The sequence below is a fragment of the Staurois parvus genome, unplaced genomic scaffold, assembly GCF_062004578.1.
Source record: "Staurois parvus isolate SC_StPar_1 unplaced genomic scaffold, SC_StPar_1.0 ptg001161l, whole genome shotgun sequence".
NCBI classification, from domain to species: domain Eukaryota; kingdom Metazoa; phylum Chordata; class Amphibia; order Anura; family Ranidae; genus Staurois; species Staurois parvus.
This window is the reverse complement of record NW_028318957.1, coordinates 881352-903351: the sequence shown is the minus strand read 5'-3', so window position 1 is coordinate 903351 and position 22000 is coordinate 881352. Positions and strand designations below refer to the sequence as shown.

At 45.8% G+C, this 22000-nt stretch overlaps 1 protein-coding gene across 1 annotated transcript in view; it reads right to left on the bottom strand.

The window, feature by feature from the left end:
- LOC149439087 (NACHT, LRR and PYD domains-containing protein 3-like) overlaps positions 1-22000 on the bottom strand; it is a 53445-nt gene that overhangs the window by 11834 nt on the left and 19611 nt on the right. The window contains exon 5 of the mRNA XM_089659499.1: positions 1409-3116. Coding sequence (XP_089515625.1) covers positions 1409-3116 — 1708 coding nt within the window. The remainder of the gene's footprint in view (positions 1-1408; positions 3117-22000) is intronic.

The window sequence follows — 22000 nt, the reverse complement described above, 5'->3', positions numbered from 1 at the left end:
GGGCATCTCATGGGGCCCCCTACTGACCCCGGGCCCTCGGGCAGTGCCCGGGTTTCCAAATGGTCAGTCTGCCCCTGGTTCACACTTAATGTTTTAAGAGTTTGGGATGTTTTACACAGATGGGATGGGAATTTAATTCACTGTTAATGCCTTTAGGATCCACAGTTTTTTTCCTCCAGGTAAAGAAAGTATCACTGGGAAGTGGATAAAGAAGGAAGATGTACAATTAAGAGACATAATGGTGGGAGAGGAAATGGGTTCACTTAAAGAATTGAAAAATAAGAGGGAAATATTTATGAGAATGGATGTGTAGCGTTATTTTCAATAGAAACACTTTATAGGGAAGTTGCCAAGGCCATTGAGAACAAGAGAGGATTGGAACCCTTTTGAGCACTTGTTAGATACACGGGGTGATGGGAAACATGGGATTTCTAAAATATATAAGATTCTCACTGAAATAGATACGGATATAAGGCCATCATTTATAGAGAAATGGGAAAGGGACTTAGGAGTAACAATAGATGTGGAAAAGCAGAAGAAAATGTATAGTCTGATTCATGAGAATGTAAATATGAAGGAGGTGGAAATGAATTATAAATGTTTGGCAAGATGGTACATTACACCGAGTGTAGCACAAATATTAAGCGGAGACAATTCACCCTTATGTTGGCATAGATGTGGGGGTGCAGATACAATATATCACATATGGTGGGAGTGTCCTAAAATCCAAGAGTATTGGGTTAAAATAGTATGTTTGATTCAGAAAATTACGGAGGTTAATATCTCAAAAGACCCAGAGATTTGCCTTTTTCATGGTACCAAGCTTTCAGTTAAAAAATATATTTAAAAAAACTGGTTTATTGTATTATTTGAATGCAGTGAAAGGATTGATACCCAAATTTTGGAAGGAACAGGAGGCACCAAAAATAAAAGATTGGGTAGATAGGGTGGATCAGATATATAGATTGGAGGAACTTTACCGTATGAATGAAGATAAGATGGAGTTTCCATATAAAATGGAAAAAAATGGGAGGAATTTAAAAAAATCAAACTCAATTCTAGGGATCATGGTTGATTAATATAGGAATAAATATGGCTTTATTTCTGGATTAGGATCTCCAGAAAAAGCAGAGCAGAGATAAGGTAGGGTTGAAGGGGAGGGAGGTATGTGGTTTATTGGTAGGGGGGCTTTGGGTGAGGGGAAAAGATATAAAATATTAATGTTATTGTTTTGATATGGTGTTAGGTAAATGTGAGCTTATGTTTTGTTTATACAAACAACCATTTAAAATAGATAATCTGAAAAATTAATAATGAAATATGTAAATTATAAAAAAAATCCAATATAATAATAATAATTTCCCTGGAGAAATTTCAGAACATTTTATTATTCATAGTTAATATTTACCCCAGACTCTTGATGTTGTGTAGAACCGGTACAAGTTTTCTCAATCCTTCACTCTGAATATTACATGAACGTAGATATACTTCTATCTCTCTGCAGGATTGAAGGATAAAGGACAGCACAGAGAAGTCCAGAGGGCTGAGGGGGACATTGTACAAGTCAATGTTGTTTGATCCAATACATTGTGACACCAAAGCCTTGTTCCTGCTCTCATGGAGATAGTAGAATACATTAAGAAGATCTCTGTTGCCTCTTATGGATGTGTCAGGTCTTTGTTCTAGTAGTTTCTTCTGGATCCAGGTGATGACGTGTCTGGCAGCCTGAGCAGACAATTCTCCCACATGAGACTTTAACATGGATCTAGTAGAAGAGTCTGAGAAACCGCAGAGGAAACGGAGGAATATTTCAGCACGGCCATCTTTGTAAGATTTAGCTACATCAAGTGTTTCCTGTAATCTGTCAGCATTATAGTCAATAAAATGGACTAAAGCAGCAAAAAACTCCTGAAGAGTGAGATGTAAGAAGGTGTAATCCACATCAGGAGGCTGACCAGATTCCATCAGGAACGATGAAAAGAGATGTTTATCATTTCTCACATTGAATGACTCCAGTTGACGCTCATCAAACACAATCATGTGATTCATGACTCCATGTTCTGCCATCCGCCCCATAGATGTCAGCAGTTCCCGGGCAGTGTGAACACCATCTGTATTCTGGCTGTGATTGGCCAGAATGTTGGAGACAAAAGTCACAAAGAGTTGTGTCACTGTTTTGGGCAATGATGTCATCAGCTGATCGGTGATTGTTGGTTGGGCTCTGAAGCACATTGATAACACTGTACAGATGATCCAGCAGTATGCTGGGATATAACAGAAAGTGTACAGCGTGTCATTCTCCTGCACATAATGAAAAGCCTTCTCTGACCATTCCTCATTTCCAAAGAAATTATTGAAGAAGGTCCGTCTGTCTTCGTGGAGAAATCCCATGATCTCTGCTATTCTCTGGAAAGCACCGGTATCAACCGATGCCAGTCTGGTTGGGCGGCTGGTCATCAGTACAGAGCAACCCTTAAGAACACTCTGCCTCACCAAACTGATCACAATCTCACCAAAATGTGTTCTCTGTTTTTGATTGGACAGTTTACTTGATCTGAAATCCACTTGATGAATACTTTCATCCAAGCCATCAAATATAAACAGAAGTCTCTCTGGATCTTGTAAAATATTTCCAATCTGACTCTCCAGATGTGGATATTGTTGAAGAATCATTTCCTCAAAGCTGAGCTCTCCCAGTCTATTAAGGTCCCGGAATCTGAAGAGGAAAACAAAGGCAAATCTCTGGTAGTGTTTTCCGGTCACCCAGTCATAGACAAACTTCTGCATCAGTGTGGTTTTCCCTATTCCTGGCACTCCGCTCACCATTACTGCATGTGGTACACATTGTGACTGGAGGTTCCGTTGGAACAGCCTGTTGGGAGAAATATGTTCCAGTCCAGTCTGTGTTTCCTTCAAGCATTCCTCATGTTTTACCCCGGTCTGTATTATCTCATTCTGGGGACGCTGCCGGAACTGATCAGTGGAGACTAAAATCAGCTTCACATAACGCTCATTGATGAGGAATGTTTGTGGTTCCAGGGTAGTTCTTGGGGGTCTATGCTCCACTAGAGTCTCAGTCTTCTCCATCAGATGTTGTTTGTGCTTTTTCTGAATATCTAGAAGGTGGTGAAATTTTCTTTTAATCAGATAAAATCAGATGTTGAAATATAAAATTAATTTTAAAGTGTTATAAACCCAGGACTCTGCATTCACTATATCTGCACTCCCTGGACCCCGCATTCACTATATCCACTCTCCCTGGACACTGCATTCACTATATCCGCTTTCCCCCGGACCCCGCATTTACTATATCCGCTCTCCCCAGACCCCGCATTCACTATATCCGCTCTCCCCAGACCCCGCATTTACTATATCTGGTCTCCCACAGTACACAGAACATGGAAATGCAATTATTTTAGTAAATATAAACTGCTAAATACCTTTTTCTCATCAGCAGTTAGAGCAGTCTTTTGACTTCAGCAGAGCACTGGTTAAAGCTTGTAGGAGGAGTTTTTTTTTCTGCTCTAGGAGGATGTGAAACCCCTGACCCTCTGTCTGGACAGTGCTGATTGGGACTGTGCTGATCACATGCACCCTCCCAAGAAAAAATAAACCTCTCTAGCAATACACATCAAACTGAGCATGTACAGGTGACTACGGATTCAAAGGAATAACAGGCGCATGGAATAGGCAGTCCACATAGTCTTTTAGTTGGGTATGAGATCCAAAAACGGACAGGAGGGTGGACAGTCTAAAATACAAGGAGAGAAACACAGTGCCTCTAAGTGTAGACTGTTTAGCAGTTTAATAATTAAAACCATACTTTCCAGTGACCTTCCAGGCTTTACTATCAGGCGCTCCTCCATCTCTCCAGCGCTTTCTTCTGTCCGGCCGGCATTCTCTCTCACTGTGGTTCCAGTGTCTGGCATAGAGGCGCTGTGCACACTTAACCCTTATGAGCCCGTTTGTCGTTTCCAATATATGAGTTGTTAAACTTGCTGTTTTAATCATTAAACTGCTGAACAGTCTACACTTAGAGACGGTGTGGCATATAGGTGGAGGTCACGATTCCCTTTCAGCTTCACTGCCAGCAGCCTGCCAAACTACGGGATGAAAGCCAAAGTCTGCATTCCAGGCTCAAATTACCTTGATTGTTGAGGATCAAAAGGATCCCATCCAATGTTCTAGCTATCATCCAATGCCATTAATTTGATTTGAAGAATTTTGCCAATATGATAGCAAATAGGACACCTACATACCACACCTAACCCATACAGAACACATCGGGCTGGATTTAATAAAGGCAAATAGACTGAATAGAAATACTTTTACCCAGACATTATTAAATGTGGAAAAGCTATGATGATTTCTATCATTCAGTCATGTGCAAACAAAAATGCTATTTTATTTTCCTTGCACATGATTAGGTATTCATTAGATATTGAAGTGTAGCATCCTCCTAGTTTAGCTAGGGGAAGCTAGAGTCCCAATTGTCAGTCAGGAAAGCTGAGTAGCAGCCTGGGTGTAATAGCCAAAACGTTAAATTGTGGACAGGAGCTGAGAGGCTCTGCAGCCCTGCCCCTCTTTTATTTCCCCCTGCTCTATGGCTCTGGAGCAAGGCCCTAGAGGCAGTGGGTGGATCTGAGGGGTTGCAGTTCCTAGCCAATCCCCAACAAGAGGTTGGTAAGGGGACAGGGCACCCTTAAAAGTGTTGGAGCCTGCTCAATTGGAGGAGGGAGAGTTCGGGTGGAAGATGTGAGGCTGTGAGGAGGCCCAAAAGGATGGAGTCTACCTGCAGGCCTTGAGCTGGAAAGGAAGAAAGCACAGAGTCCCACTGGCCCTGTCACGGTCTGGATCAGGTTCAGAGACCAGTTGCTTCAGCAGTGTAAGGCTTACCTGAAACCAGCAAGGTTGGTACACCAGCAGATCACCCTGGGAATGACGCAGGCTCACCTGAGGTGCGGGGTCTAAGTATTAACCAGTTTTCCCCAGAGCTCCTAATGGTGGAGATGGATTTGGCTGCGTGCTAATACCAGGTCGCAGATCTCAGGATCACCCCACCAGGGAATGAGCAAGCTGGAAACCAAAAGCGGATAAAACAGATTAGGGATCAAACAGAAGCGGAGTCAGTCACAAGCCAAGGGTCGGTCACAAATGGTAGTAGATAGGATGAGGAAGAATGGTAGTCAGTAGCAAGCCAAAGGTCGGTAACAAAGATGTAGACGGCAGCAGGAACAGTAAGGGGGATATTGGCTGGGAAGGCACAATAATCTGGCAAGGATGAAGTGCGTGGACATGGCTTTTATAGGAAGTTCATGGGAGGAGCAAGGAGTTCAAGATTCAAGACAAAACAGGGCCAAGGCAGGATCATCCAAAGAGTTGTTAAGGGAGCTGTCCAGCATTCCAGGTGGCTCAGTGAGAAGAAACATTGCCTCTCACCGCAGAAGGCCCAGATTCGATCCCAGGCTCTAACAGACCCCCAGATTGAGGACCACCTGTATAGCAGGGAAGGAGTGGCCCAGCTGATAGGCCCGGTAGCAGCCACCAACCCACCAGTGGTACAGGAAAGGATCTGAGCGAGTACACCTATGCCCTCTGGGTGGGGAAGGAGCACTCTGGTGGGAAACCAGATTCACCACCTAATTGTAACTGTTCATCTCCTAAATTGACAGGCACCGGATCCCCTGTTCAGGAATACCTCCAGATTGCTGGATGAAGGAAGAGGAGCTCATCTAGGGTCTGGGGTGGTATATTAAGAGATGCTGGCTAGCTCTTCATTACACACTGCGCTATGTGTAAAAGCTTGTAAATGGTTCCAGGAGGTTGTCCTCAGTTCATCAGTTCCCTTGGGCATTCTGTACACCCCTAACCCTATTCCAGTTCAAATCACTAAAAAGAAAAAAAAAACACCACCACAAAGCTCAAGGACTGATTTCTGACTCTGGATGCAAGCTTGTGTGAAGATGCATGTTGCCTGGCTGTGCAGGACTACGAAGGGACCCAAAATCTTTGCAACTCCTAAGGGGTAGTGCTACAGAAGCTTTACCATACTACATTTACTAAGGAAAACAAGGGAAAGTGCACATTCTATTTTGCCTTCAGTAAATCAACCCCATTGGATTTATCCCATTGATAGAAGCAAAAAATAGCACTATCATGACTAAGATATAAAATGTGAACCAGCTGCGTCACGTGACCCTGTGGCGTGATGCGTAGGGGAGGAGTTTTGGTGATGTCATGGTGCTCGCGGTCACCTGACCTGCTCCAGAGAGATCACGAAGGGGAAAACTGGTTATAGCCAGGTGTCAGCTACATTTATGCGTGTAATATTGGGTGCTATGGAGCACCTGAATCATGCGAGTTGCTTATTTATATTTTAATAAAATGGACGTTTTTAAACGATAAAGCATTATTGGTCTGCCTATGTACTTCCTACATGTATGCTGAGTGAAGAAGGAGCTGAATCAACAATGAAGGAGAATCTTGGTAGAGGTCATACCATCACTATACGTCCACCTAGAGGACGCAAGCCTTCTTTGACCAAACATAGTTGTGAGGTCAAAAATTCCAGGTCAGAGCACAACTGGTGTCACTGGTGGTGGAGGTGCACTATACAGTTATGTTCAAAATAATAGCAGTGTGTTGAAAAAAGTGAATAAAGCTCAAAATCCTTCTAATAGCTTTTATTTCCATATACACAAATGCATTGGGAACACTACACATTCTATGTTCTATTCTATCACTTAATGAATATTTAGTTGTTTAAGCACTGTTTCTGAGAACTGTTGTACATCTGTGTTGCATGGAGTCAACCAACTTCTGGCCCCTGTGAACAGGTATTCCAGCCCAGGATGATTGGACTACATTCCAGAGTTCTTCTCTATTTCTTGGTTTTGCCTCAGAAACTGCATTTTTGATGTCACCCCACAGGTTTTCTATTGGATTAAGACCCGGGGCTTGGGCGGGCCACTCCATAACGTCAATCTTGTTGGTCTGGAACCAAGATGTTGCACGTTTACTGGTGTGTTTGGGGTCGTTGTCTTGTTGGAACACCCATTTCAAGGGCATTTCCTCTTCAGCATAAGGCAGCATGACCTCTTCAAGTATTCTGATGTATTCAAACTGATCCATTATTATTATTATTATTATTATTATACAGTATTTATAAAGCGTCAATAGTTCGCTCAGTGCTGTACATTACAAAGGGGGAATGAACATCCGACAGTACAGTAACAATACAATGCCCCGAGGGGTTCGAGGGCCCTGCTCTTTCCAGCTTACAATCTAGGAGGGAGAGGATAGTGGCACAGGAGGAAATAACTGTGGGGGATGAAGTGGTAGAAAGAGTGGAGGAGGTCGGTCAAGTTAGCAGGGGGTAGGGTAGGCTTCCCTGAAGAGATGGGTTTTCAGGGTGCGCCTAAAGGAGAGGAGAGTAGGTGATAATCTGATGGGTTGGGGCAGGGAGTTCCAGAGGATGGGTGACACCCTGGAGAAGTCCTGGAGGCGGGCATGGGAGGAGGAGACCAGGGAACTAGAGAGAAGGAGGTCTTGTGAGGAGCGGAGTGTGCGTGCTGGGCGGTACTTGGATATTAGGTCAGTGATGTAGTTCGGGGCAGTATGGTGGACGGCTTTGTACGTCAATGTTAGGATTTTGAATTTGATCCGTTGCGCAATCGGAAGCCAGTGGAGGGATTGGCAGAGGGGAGTGGCGGAAACGGAGCGGTTGGAAAGGTGAATGAGTCTGGCGGCCGTATTCAGGATCAACTGAAGCGGGGATAGCCAGCGGCGAGGCAGGCCAGTGAGGAGGGAGTTGCAGTAGTCGAGTCGTGATACGATGAGGGAGTGGATGAGCTGTTTAGTGGTTTCTGGGGTTAGGAACGTGCGGATTTTGGCGATGTTGCGGAGGTGGAGTCTGCACGAGTTTGTTAAAGATTGGACTTGGGGCTGGAAGGATAGTTTGGAGTCCAGAATGACACCAAGTACTCTGGCCTGCAGGGCGGGTTTGATATTGGCGTTGTTGGATGTGATGGAGAAGTCAATGGGGGGTGGGGTCCGGGCTGGGGGGAAGACAAGAAACTCGGTTTTGGAGAGGTTCAGTTTAAGGAAGTGGAGCGACATCCAATCTGATATGTCGCTCAGTAGGTGTGTGATTCGGGCGGAGACTGAGGGGGTGAGGTGGGGGGTTGAGAGATAGATTTGTGTGTCGTCGGCATAGAGGTGGTAGTTGAAGCCGTGAGAGTGTATGAGTTGGCCAAGGGAGGAGGTGTAGATGGAGAAGAGAAGGGGCCCAAGGACAGAGCCCTGAGGGACCCCAACAGAGAGGGGGAGTGAGGGGGAGGTGGTAGCATTATAGGTAACGCTGAAAGAGCGTTGTGACAGGTAGGATGAGAGCCAGGAGAGAGCAGAATCTCTGAGGCCGTGGGAGTGTAGTTTTTTGAGGAGGAGGGGGTGGTTGACTGTGTCCATGATCCCTGGTATGCGATAAATAGGCCCAACACCGTAGTATGAGAAACATCCCCATATCATGATGCTTGCGTAACCATGCTTCACTGTCTTCACAGTGTACTGTGGCTTGAATTCAGTGATTGGGGGTCGTCTGACAAACTGTCTCCGGCCACTAGACCCAAAAAGAACAATCTTACTTTCATCAGCCCACAAAATGTTGCGCCATTTCTCTTTAGGCCAGTCAATGTGCTCTTTGGCAAATTGTAACCTCTTCAGCACACGTCTTTTTTTCAACAGTGGGACTTTGCGGGGGCTTCTTGCAGATAGCTTGGCTTCACATCGGCGTCTTCTAATTGTAACAGTCCTCACAGGGAACGTCACACTTTCTTTCATCTTCCTGGAGCTGATTGTTGGCTGAGTCCACCCCATTTTGGCTATTCTTCTATCCATTCGAATGGTAGTTTTTCGCTTTCTTCCACGTCTTTCAGGTTTTGGTTGCCATTTGAAAGCATTTTCGATCATTTTAGCTGAGCAGCCGATCATTTTCTGCACTTCTTTATATGTTTTCCCCTCTCCAATCAACTTTTTACTCAAGGTACGCTGTTCTTCTGAACAATGTCTGGAACGACCCATTTTCCTCAGAATTTCAGAGAGAAATGCACTGTAACCAGCATGCACAACATTTGCTGCCTTCCTTCCTTAAATAAGGGCAATCATTGCCACCTGTTTTTCAAAGAATGAATGACCTCACTAATAGAACTCCACACTGCTATTATTTTGAACATGTCCCTTTCAATTAGTGATTCAATGACACAGAATCTGCAGCATGCATTTCATGACTGTTGGGTCTGTTGGATTTCTATTACTCTACTACACCTGCTAGTAAATTATTTGCCATGTAGAAATATAATTTCTACCAAAAACAGTGATTGATCTGGTTAGTGATGTCTGACTGCTATTATTTTGAACATAACTGTATATGAAAAAAGAAAATTTTTGATGGAAAAAGTTTTTTCTATAGTTGGAAGGGCTATAAATTAGCGAAGGACTGTATTAGTTCATTAGATTTGGGCATATTGTTTGTAGTATTTATTCAATATTATGTCACTATTTGAATAGCGTGGCACTGTTATCGTATGATTTTAGCATTATCAGGACTATTACAATAATTGATAATGCAATTAAATGGGAACGTCCCCCTTTGCCTACTTTCCTGATGATGCAGAAAATAACCCTGACTGGGGATTCTTCTGTGCAACATTACAAAAGATTGGCACGCCACCACCCCTGCTTCACAACATGATGACCCTTTATGACTCCCTACCTGCAGAAATCCATGTCAATTAATTATTCTTTGAACTGGTAGCAATTCATGTTTTGCACCAGGGTTGTCCACTTTCACTCTACGTTTATACAGGCAGTCCCCAAGCTACAAACATCCGACTTACATACTGTAACGGAACCGACCCAGACTGCGCTTTAGTACTTCCATTAGAATACCACTTCCCCGTCCGAACATCGACAGACACCACAGCCGACCATACAAGACTAGACGACACCATTCTTGAAGCAATTTATTTGAACACAGATACACGATATATACACTCGGGACAACCCCCCCTCCCTGCATAATGACCCAGGGCGGGGCAATCTACATTTACTAACAAGAGACAAACCAACAGACAGTCCCATCAGGAGGGATTGCTGCTGGAGACACCCCCCCCCACCAAGCTAATACACTTAAACACATACATCCCATAATAGTTTGCTCCCAAACAATAGAACAATGGGATGCAGCCACAGAACATCAAAACAATCAACAACCGCCCACCCCAATTTTAGGACAGATCACCCTGTACCCCTAACAGGCACAGGGTGATTTACACATAAGAGGGATATTGAGAGCTGGATTCCATGGGCCCCCCACCCAAAGTGACTCCTGTCACACATACAACTCGTACTTAAGAACAGAGGCAGCGTGACGTCACGACGGTCCCAGAAAAAGCCAGACAGCCATCTTGCTGCTCACCGCATGCTGCCACCAACTGTCTGGTGGATCTGTCAGCAATTCCACATCACTGCATGGCCAGTTAACCCTTCCCTATGCTATCCAACACTTAAAAAAAAATTGGGGTCTGGATTTACCCTTAAAAATGTACCTGTTCCAACTTACATGCAAATTCACCTTAAAGTGATACTAAAGTCTTGGGTTTTTTCTTTTTTTTTAAATAAACATGTCATACATACCTGCTCTGTGCAATAGTCTTGCACAGAGCAGCCCGGATCCTCCTCTTCTCTGGTGCTCCTTGCCCCTCCCTCCTGTCGGGTGCCCCCAGAGCAAGCAGTTTGATATTGGGGCACCCAAGCAGGCGCGCTCCTGAAACACGGCTCTGCGTGTCTATTCACACACAGAGCCGCTGCTCGGCCCCACCCCTTCCCTCTCCTGATAGGCTCACTGACTGTGATTGACAGCAGCAGGAGCCATTGCTCAGCCAATCAGTCGTGAGAGTTCCCAAAGAACTGCGGCTCTCGTGGACATCGCTGGATGAAGAGGGAGCTCAGGTAAGTGTTGGGGGGGGGGGGTTGGGGGGTCCTGATACACACAGAAGGTTTTTTACCTTCATGCATTGAAAGTATGAAGGTAAAAATACTTGAGCCTTTAGAGCCACTTTAAAAACCTAGCTTGTTCGTAACCTGGAGACTAGCCAATAGAACATGTGGCTAGAGCTTTTTAAATGAACCTGACCATCTAGGGCATACCAACAGTCCAACAACATTATAAAATGGGTCTGTACACGGACCTTCTCCTGTGTATTTTGAATCCTACCTGGACTTTCCTTCCATTCTTCAGGAATTTACCGGTTTTGGATCATTTAGTTGTTTTGAGGTTAATACTCTTAAATTGTTCGGCACAGGAGGAGGAGCCTAACTATGGCGGTAGGAGAGAGGACGATGTGAGCACTCTCCGCAAGACACTCACCCTCCTTCCCCAGATGCTCCCCTAATAACGCTGCGAAGGGGCCCGAACAAAACTCACGGGCAAGAGGGGGTTCCCGAAGAGAATCTGATGAGAACGGAGCTGCAGGAGTCCACGAGTGCGGGACGGCTGAAACCTCCCACCCGAGGTTGTTGGGAGTGCAGGAGACGCCGGGTAGCCACGTGATCTCCCGAAAGGGAGCTCTGGGAGACAGAAGCCGGCTGACTCCCTGTGTCAGGGGGAGACGCCGGCTCTGTCACTGACAGGACAAATGATCCCGGCTCAGTGTCCCGGCTCGGTGAGAGGAGAAGGAGAGAGAACTGGCTGGGACTCAGTGGAGCCGGTGAGACGCCAGTCTGGGGGAAAGGAGAGCCTGGCTGCCAGATACCTGTGAGAGAGGTAGACGGAGGAGGAAGGAGACCTGGAGAGATTCCCCCCCCCCTCCTTCAACTGAGGGGAAGAGGAACAGAGTTAAAACAGAGGACACAGAACTCAAAAGACAACCTCCCTGGAAAAGCGGCTGGTGAGTGAGAGTGGCTGGACTGTGTATTAAAATCTGTTATAAGGACAGTATATTGAAGCAGGAAGAGAAGTATACATAGAAAAAAAAACAAAAAAAACAAAAAGGGAATACCAAGTAGAGTGAAGAAACTAGAACCTCTCTAAAGGACCCATTACAGCATATACCCTAAAGTTTTAAAGAAGAGGATTGGAAAACATGAAGAGTAAAAATAGTAAAGGGAGTGGGCCCAAACATTCCCAATCTGGAACAATTAGAAAATTTACGTCTCAAGGTAATGTGACCCCAGAAAGAACTCAGGGAATAGGTGAAAAAAGTATAATGGAAAACAGTATGGATAAGAGTGCCAGATCTCCGGTGGAATTGGATAATGATAGTCAACAAATAACAGGAGGAACAGAGTTAAGAGAAAATGAAGGAGAACTACAAATCCCAAATAAAAAAGAGATGGCAGAAATGTTTGGAAGTTTGGAAAAATCAATCAAACAGGAGATGGGAATTATTAGGAAAGACTTGGGACATCTTTTGTCTAGAGTAGAAGAAACAGAAGAAAAAATTAAAAAACATGCGCAAGCCATTCCTGAACTGAGAAATCAGATAATGGAGATTAGGCAAGAACAGAAAAAGTTGGGATACAAGTTGGAGATACAAGGAAACATGCATAGGAAAAATAACCTCAGGATAAAGGGAGTTCCGGAGCTTACACAAGAAGAAGATTTAAGAGAGACAATACAAAAAATTCTAAACTCCATAATGGGTAGACCTAGAACCGAGACATTTGTATTGGACAATATATATAGGCTAGGAAGGTTTCAACAAAATCGGGTGGAAGAGAGACCAAGAGATGTAGTGGTACACTTTAATAAAAATGCAGAGAGAGAAGAAGTATGGAAGAAGATAAAAGGAAGAGCTAGTATTGAGTATGAAGGAAAACATTTACAAATTTTTGCAGACTTGACACCTGAAACATTATGGAGAAAAAGATCATTGAGACCACTAATAAAACAGATGAAAAAACAAAATGTACAATGTAGATGGAGTAGCTCGATGTGTCTAATCGGATGGAAGAATGGAGTTACTGCATATCTGAGATTTCCTGAGGAATTAAGAGACTTTTTTGATAAACTTAACATTCAAAGAATAGAGATTCCAGGTTGGGAGGAAGAGGAAGAAGGAGGGATATATGCTGAGGGAAAAGAGGAATGGCAGCAAGTTAGAAGAAGGAATAAAGAATGAATAGTTAGGGGAACACTGGGGGAAAATGAGGTGGGTGAACCGTACAGGGTTAGAGTTCTACCTCAAGGTCAAGATCCAAAAGTGACACTAGGCTCACAAAAGGATTAGATGGCAAAGAATAGGCCTAATGGGGGAGGGGGGAGGGAGAGCGGAGAGGAGGTTGTGAGGGGGGGTGGAGGCGGGGGGGAGGAGGGAGGGGAGGGGAACGGTAAGGGAGGGGGAGGAGGATGGTATAGGGGGAAGTTTCTTAATACACTCTGCATAGAGAGGAGAAGTATGCAAGAAATATGGAAGATATAAGATTTATAACATATAATGTAAAAGGGTTGAATATTCCTGGGAAGAGATTTAAGCTATTTAAAGAATTACAACATAGAGAAGCTTCGGTAGTCTTTTTGCAGGAGACACATCTTGAGATTAAGTCAAATATAAAATTGAACACCGGAAATTATCCAACATGGTTCTATGCGGATACCCCAATTAAGAGAGCTAAGGGGGTGGCAATTGGGTTTGCTAAAAACATAAGGTGGGAGATAGAGGAGAGAGAGACGGATCCTGAGGGGAGATTCTTGTTTTTGAGAGGTAGATTGCAAGACATGGAATGTACAATAGCAAACATCTACTGCCCAAATAAAAGACCAGAGGTATACCTAAAAGAGATATTAAAAAAATTGATGGATTTTAAAAAAGGAAGACTGATAGTTGCAGGAGATCTGAATCTATGCTTGGATCCACAGATGGACACATCCTCTTGTGTGCAGAGAGAGGGAGGTAAGTCTCTGAGAATTTTAAAGAAGGAGATACATGAGTGCCCACTAGTGGACATATGGAGAATAATGCATGGAAAGGAAAGAGACTATACCTTCTTCTCTAATGCACACAAGATTTATTCGAGATTAGATTACATAATGGTAGATCATCAACTTATTGAGAGGGTGGCTAAAGTAGAAATAGAGACAATGACGCTTTCAGACCACGCCCCGGTTATAATGAAGGTAAGATGGGGGAGGAAGTTAACAAGGGGGGTAGGATGGAGGTTAAATGAGGCTCTTTTACAAGACCAAGAGATTGATCAGAAGATCAGAAAAGAGATGGAAAGATTTTTTCAGGAGAACGAAACAGAGGATGTGTCAATAGCCACAGTTTGGGAGTCCCACAAGGCATATATCAGAGGTATACTGATTGCGTTAGGGGCAAAAAAGAAAAGGGAAAGGAGTAAGAAACTAACGGGCCTCTTAAAAGAAATATATGACCTGGAACAGATCCATAAAAATAGAACAACAAGTGAAATAAGACAGAAGGTAATAAAAAAGAAGAAAGAACTGGAGTTATTAATGGAAGAAGAGAGGAGGAGAGTACTTAATAAAGTAGCAGGAGAGAGATATAGATGGGGAGACCGACCAGGAAAATATTTAATGAAAGCCATAAGGAAAAAGACAAATAGAAATTATATAGAAAAAATAAGAAACCCCAAGGGAGAAATGGCCCACTCTACTAAAGAGATCGTAAAGGTGTTCAAGGAATATTATAGTAAGTTGTATAATATTAACCCCCAAGATGGTGTGAATGAAGGTGAAAATGAGAGTAGAGATAAGAGAAGATTATACTTAAAAAACGCAGGACTACCAAGGGTAGATGAAGACCTATTGAAATCCCTGGAAGTAGAAATCACGCAGGAGGAAATAAAAATAGCATTAAAAAATACTAAGGCAGGGAAAAGTCCTGGTCCAGACGGATATACCGTGAGATATTATAAAAAATATAGTGATTTGCTAATACCTAAATTGAAAGAATATATGAACGCCTTGGGTGGAGAAATGGAGATTAGACAGGAATCCCTACAAGCCCATGTAACACTTATACATAAGGAAGGGAAGGACGCTACTCAATGTTCCAGCTATAGACCAATTGCACTGCTAAATATAGATACGAAGCTATATGCAAAAGTCCTAGCAAATACAATGAAAGGTTTAATGCCAGAATGGATCCACGGAGATCAAGTGGGCTTTGTATCGGGGAGAGAGGGTAGAGATAACGGAATTAGAACTATGCTTTTGATACAGAAAACCCCAGTAGTGGTGCTCTCGATTGATGCTGAAAAGGCTTCGATAGAGTAAACTGGAGCTTCATGATGGATACCCTAGAGATCATGGGAGTAAGTGGTAGAATGAGGGAGTGGATAGGAAAGCTATATAGAGCACCCTCTGCGGTTATCTTGGTTAATGGTGAAAAATCAGACCCCATAGAGATGTCAGATGGGACAAGACAGGGATGTCCATTGTCCCCACTGTTATATGTGTTATCATTGGAACTAGAGATGAGCGAATCGAACATGACGAAGTGGAATTCGTTCCGAAGATTTGGAAAAATTCTATTCGCGACGAATCTGAAGATTAGCAAACTTCGGATGCACGAATTGAATTTTCCCAAAAATGGCGGCGACATGTGTGGCGACGGAGAAAATGGACAGAGAAGATGGGGCGGGGATCTCTGGGAAGGCACGCGGACCCATAATGCATTCATGACATGTGATCGCATTAGCCAATCAGCAGCCAGCCAGCACTGTGTAATGGTGGAGCTATAAATCGCGGCCATCTTAGAATTCTCCATTAGCCTCCGGTCATTCAAGAGAGACAGACCTGTGTGTATTAAGGGACAGAGTTAGAGCTACAGAGACTTTAGGGCCACAGAATCGTTACTCAGGGACACAGAATCGTTACTCAGGGACACAGAATCGTTACTCAGGGACACAGCTATCAAAGAATCGAAAATTTAAAGTGACATACACCCTTTTTTTTTTTGGTGGCTGTCGTGCACAGTTGGTGCTGCAGTTTGCCGATTGTGCAAAATAAACTGACTTTCTGCTTCACAACCACTATTGTACGTTCAAAGAGTTAAATCCATTTACACGCCGGCTGGCGGTAATATTTTTTGGGTGATTAGTGCATTCCAGTGACACAAACGTACAGTTTCCAGCCAACGGCAAGCTGCAATTGACCGATTGTGTACAATAAACTGACTTTCTGCTTCACAACCACTATTGTACGTTCAAAGAGTTAGATCCATTTACACGCCGGGTGGCGGTAATATTTTTTGGGTGATTAGTGCATTCCAGTGACATAAACGTACAGTTTCCAGCCAACGGCAAGCTGCAATTGACCGATTGTGCTAAATAAACTGACTTTCTGCTTCACAACCACTATTGTACGTTCAAAGAGTTAAATCCATTTACACGCCGGCTGGCGGTAATATTTTTTGGGTGATTAGTGCATTCCAGTGACATAAACGTACAGTTTCCAGCCAACGGCAAGCTGCAATTGACCGATTGTGCAAAATAAACTGACTTTCTGCTTCACAACCACTATTGTACGTTCAAAGAGTTAAATCCATTTACACGCCGGGTGGCGGTAATATTTTTTGGGTGATTAGTGCATTCCAGTGACACAAACGTACAGTTTCCAGCCAACGGCAAGCTGCAATTGACCGATTGTGTACAATAAACTGACTTTCTGCTTCACAACCACTATTGTACGTTCAAAGAGTTAGATCCATTTACACGCCGGGTGGCGGTAATATTTTTTGGGTGATTAGTGCATTCCAGTGACATAAACGTACAGTTTACAGCCAACGGCAAGCTGCAATTGACCGATTGTGCTAAATAAACTGACTTTCTGCTTCACAACCACTATTGTACGTTCAAAGAGTTAAATCCGGTTTTATTTTTGGGGTGCTTATTGAATTAAAGAGTATGTCAGACAACACGCAGAGGAGTGGCAGAGGAGGCAATGTTTCAGGAGCGAGCAGACGTGGCAGCAGAGGAAGGGGTCGAGGCAGCACTAGTCGCAGCCAGAGGCCAGTGCTCCCGGTGTCATCCAGCGGTCGTGTCTCCACCGACAACCCTGCCGTCATCGATTGGTTGACTCGGTCGTCTTCCTCTTCCCAGGTCACCTCTGACACCTACAGCCAACGGTCGGTGGGTACGTCAGACACAACCGTTAGTTGGCATGGCCCGGGAGCAAGCCCACTGAAATCACGTGTCCTCGACCTGCCCCTGTCCTTTGGTGTTCCCTCACCAAGCGAAGTATCGCATGCTGTGGGCTCAGCCCCACTGTACAGTGAGGAAGAGCTAACAGAGGGCGGTCAGGAACGGGGGGAGACATCCGCCTCTTCAGCAGCCAGGCGAAGAAGTACTGGCGAGGAGAGTGGCTCGGTAGCCGGTCTAGAGACAGGTCTGTCTCCTGACCCACACGCAGCCGAGGGGGCTAGTAGTGACGCGGAGACCCTAATTGATGATGATGAGGCTGATCGCACTTGGCAGCCTCGTCGTCATCAGGCTATTGCTTCCGCATCATCAGGAGAAGAGGGTGCCAGCTTGCCAGCGAGCAAAACAGTCGGTGGGTTGCCCAGGAGGCAGCAGGGTCGCAGCAGTGTCAGTGGAGCCAAACGGCCACGGAGTAGAGCACCAGCTCCACTGTGCCTACCACCACGGCCAGTAGTGGTGCCGGTGTGCACGGAGGAAGTAGCAGTCAGCCAGTGAGGAGTAGCGGGGGCAAAGTTTCCTACTCGGCGGTGTGGCAATTTTTCGTCAAGCCGCCCGAGGAAGTAAACTTAGCCGTATGTCGACTATGTGGCCAGAAAGTCAAGCGTGGCCAGGGGGCCAATGTTGGGACTACAGCGTTGCGTCAGCATATGCAGCGTCGCCATTCGGTGGCCTGGGAAAACCGTGATAAAGATACGGCGGTTCTGCCTGCCCCAGCCCCCGCTCCATCACCCGCTCCGTTACTTGCTCCGTCACCCGACGTCAATCGCCCTCTATCAGCCAGTCAAGGCTCCAACACCTCTGCTGAGGGGAGTTGTCGCTCGTTGGCATCTTCCGCTCGTTCAGATGCTCCTTCTCCTGCTACTCCTCTTCACGGATTCCGTCAGCAGTCTTTCTTGGAATCCGTTTCCAAGAGACAACAGTTTGCGAGCACGCACCCGACGGTGCAGAAGCTGAACGTCCTCCTGTCCAAGTTGCTGGTGCTGCAGTCCCTCCCTTTCCAAGTGGTGGACTCAGCACCTTTCCGAGAAATGATGGCTTGTGCCGAGCCGCGGTGGAGAGTGCCAAGCCGGCATTTCTTCGCCAAAAAGGCAGTGCCAGCCCTGCATTCACATGTAGAAGAGATGGTGGGCCAGTCTTTGAGCATGTCGGTCTCTGCCAAAGTGCACGGCAGCGCCGACGTGTGGAGCTGTAACTACGGTCAGGGACAGTACATGTAATTTACGGCCCACTGGGTGAACGTGGTGCCGGCACAGCCGCACCAGCAACTTGGACAGGTCACGCCGCTTTTGCCTCCACGTTTGCACGTCCTTGGTCCAGCAAAGATGTCCGCCTCTACCACCTCTTCTTCCGCCGTGTCCTCAGCCGCCACCCCCGTGCCAAGTCCCATTACCCGACCGGCATATCACATGTGCAGGGCGCAACGGTGTCACGCTGTGCTGCACCTGGTATGCCTTGGCGAACGTAGTCACACAGGGGAGGAACTTCTGAGTGTAATGAACAGAGAAATCGACAGATGGCTGTCTCCGCGCAAACTGAAAATCGGAACCATGTTGACCGACAACGGAAAGAACATGGTGTCTGCTCTGCGTCAAGGAAGGTTGTGCCATGCGCCATGCATGGCTCACGTGTTCAATCTGGTTGTCAAGCGGTTCCTAAAATCCACTATCCCACTGCAAGACATCCTTAAAATGTCACGTAAACTTTGCATGCATTTCAGCCATTCCTACACCGCAAAGCACACCCTCCTTGAGCTGCAGCGGCAGAACGGAATTCCACAGCATCGCCTGATCTGCGACGTTGCAACAAGGTGGAATTCAACCCTACATATGTTAGACCGCCTTTACGAACTGCGAAAGGCCATCACCGATTTCCTGATGTTACAAGCGGATAAAGGTACTCCCCTGTGTAACTTCGATGTCAGCCATTGGCAGCTCATGCGTGACACCTGCCGCTTGCTCAGGCCCTTTGAGGAGGCCACGCTATTCGTGAGTCGGCAGGACTATGGGATGAACGACGTCATTCCTCTGTTGCACGTCCTGGAACAAATGCTGTTAACAATGGCTGGTCAGGGTGCGGTAGACGTGGCGCACAGATCTCAACACCACATGACCCCTGTGGGGGCAGGACAGGAAGAAGAGGAGGAGGTAGAGGAGGACATTGGTGCTCAGGAATTATTGAGTGAAATGGGTGGTTTTTCCACTCAGCGGACAGGAGTGGAGGAGCAGGAGCATCTGGTAGAGGAGGAGGAGGAGACAGAGGACCCAGACGCACCGTGGCAGTATGCTGTGGAGATGGAGGCAGGGAGTCCCTCGCATTCCTTGGCACAAATGGCCCATAGCATGCTCGGTTGCTTGCGTAGCGACAGCCGAATAATAACCATCAGACAGAGGGGTGACTTTTGGCTGTCCACCTTGTTGGACCCTCGCTACCGTTCAAAAATGGTGGCCTTTTTCACACCTGCTGAGAGGGAGGCCAAAATAAAGTACTATAAAAACCACCTATGTAGTCAGTTGGTCTCTGCCTTTGTGCGCCAACGTCCATCCTCAGACACTGTGGGCCCTGTGCGCTCGCGTTCCGCTGCCATGGCAGCAGGGGAGGGGTGGGGTGGTAGGAGCAGTGGCAGCTCCACCAGCAGCGGCTGCCTCAGTCTGCAGTCGATGATGAGTAGCTTTCTTCACCAGCGCAGTGAGGAAACTACTAACCAGCCGCAGCAGCAGCAGCATCAGGTGGACCTGGAGCAGGACCTCAAACAACAGGCTTGGGCCTACTTGGACAGCACCCTGCCAACCGAGGTAGACAATCCCCTTGACTACTGGGCAACGAAACTTGACCTTTGGCCCCAACTAGCTGAATTTGCCCTTGAAAGGCTGTCATGCCCGGCCAGTAGCGTGGCATCGGAGCGCGTGTTTAGTGCGGCAGGAGGTATTGTAACTCCGCGGAGGACACGACTGTCCACCCAAAGTGTGGAGAGACTCACGTTTGTGAAAATGAATCAGGCGTGGATTAGTCTGGATTTCAAACCACCAGTTCCTGACACAACTGACTAAATCCGCCATGAATCATGCCCCAAACATGTTATTAGGGACAAATGGAAGACCTCCACCTGATCCGTACATTTGTATATATATTTTATTGAGAGGCTGCTGGTCGGCCGACTCATGTTTTGCACATTTTTAATGACTTATACTCTGCAGGTCGGGCCCCTCATGAATTGGGGTTTTTAAATTATTTATACTTCGCTGGACGACCGTCACATGAATTGAACCTTTTTAATGACTTATACTCTGCTGGTCGGGCCCCTCATGAATTGGTGTTTTTAAATTATTTATACGTCGCTGGACGACTGTCACATGAATTTAAACTTTTTAATTATTTATAGTCGACCAGTTCGAGACTGATGGAATAGCAATTTTTTTAAATATTTATTTGACACGTGTTGTCCATCTCATCAATGAGGTGGACTGTTTATTTATTGGCCACGGTTTGGCCCCCTCCTGTTTCTTACATTGTTAACTTGTTGTATCGGTCACGGTTTGGCCACATGTTTGGTTGTCTTGTTAAGATTTGCTGTAATGTACACAGTTACGCTTGACTTGTCGACTTTCCACAATCTACTAAGGTATAGCATCTCATCAAAGTTTTTTTTTTTTTTTTGGTCTAAACCATTTCTTATAATGTCAATTTGTAGGATACGCCGCTGTAAGGCGACCTACTTTTTTGTCACTGTGTAGACATCTATTTATAGGCCGATGTTTGGCCAGAAAGATATATTTAGTAATAACCTAGCCGTTCAAGCCGCTCACTGAACACCTCGGGAATTGCTTTGTATATCTGTCGCCTTAGGGGCCGCTGTCTGGCGACATAATTTTTTGTCACTGTGTAGACATCTATTTATAGGCCGATGTTTGGCCACAAAAATATATTTAGTAATAACCTAGCCGTTCAGGCCGCTCCCTGAACACCTCGGGAATTGCTTTGTATATCTGTCGCCTTAGAGGCCGCTGTCTGAACAGCTCATGAATTGCTTTCTATATGTGTCGCCTTATAGGCCGCTGTCTTTACAACTTTATAATTCCATGCAGTATATAGCCCTATCGGCCACTTTCTGGCATCCAGTTGCTGTGGCCCCCATCACCACACTGTGCCACGGTCCCCTGTACCGCCTTCTCATACTGCTGCCAGATCCATCCTCTGCCATGTGCGTCTTTGTCGTCTGCTCACGCTGCTGGGTTCCAGTTATAAACCTAGGCCTGTGTATGGCTTCCGAATACTGCTGCCTCCACCGCCACCCTGCGCCATGTGCCTCTGTCGTCTGCTCACGCTGCTGACGGCTTCCGCTTTTTAACCTAGGCCTGTGTATGGCTTCCGAATACTGCTGCCTCCACCGCCACCCTGCGCCATGTGCCTCTGTCGTCTGCTCACGCTGCTGACGGCTTCCGCTTTTTAAACTAGTCCTGTGTATGTCTTCCGAATACTGCTGCCTCCACCGCCACCCTGCGCCATGTGCCACTTTCGGGTCTTTTCACACTGCTGCCAGGTCCATACTGATTCATGGCCCCCTGTACCGGCTCCTCATGAACGTGGTTCAGCGGGTTTGCATCACTTAACGGCAAATCGTTGACAAATGCTGGGACGTTCAGTGTTGTGCGCATTAAGCCAGACACCAAAGGGCAGCACAGACCTGTTATTACTCGCTCAAGCATGGCTGAACAAAACCAGTCTCTACCACAAATTGGACCCAGACCTGCCCAGGGTCTCGTAACTAGATTGCACGGAGGAG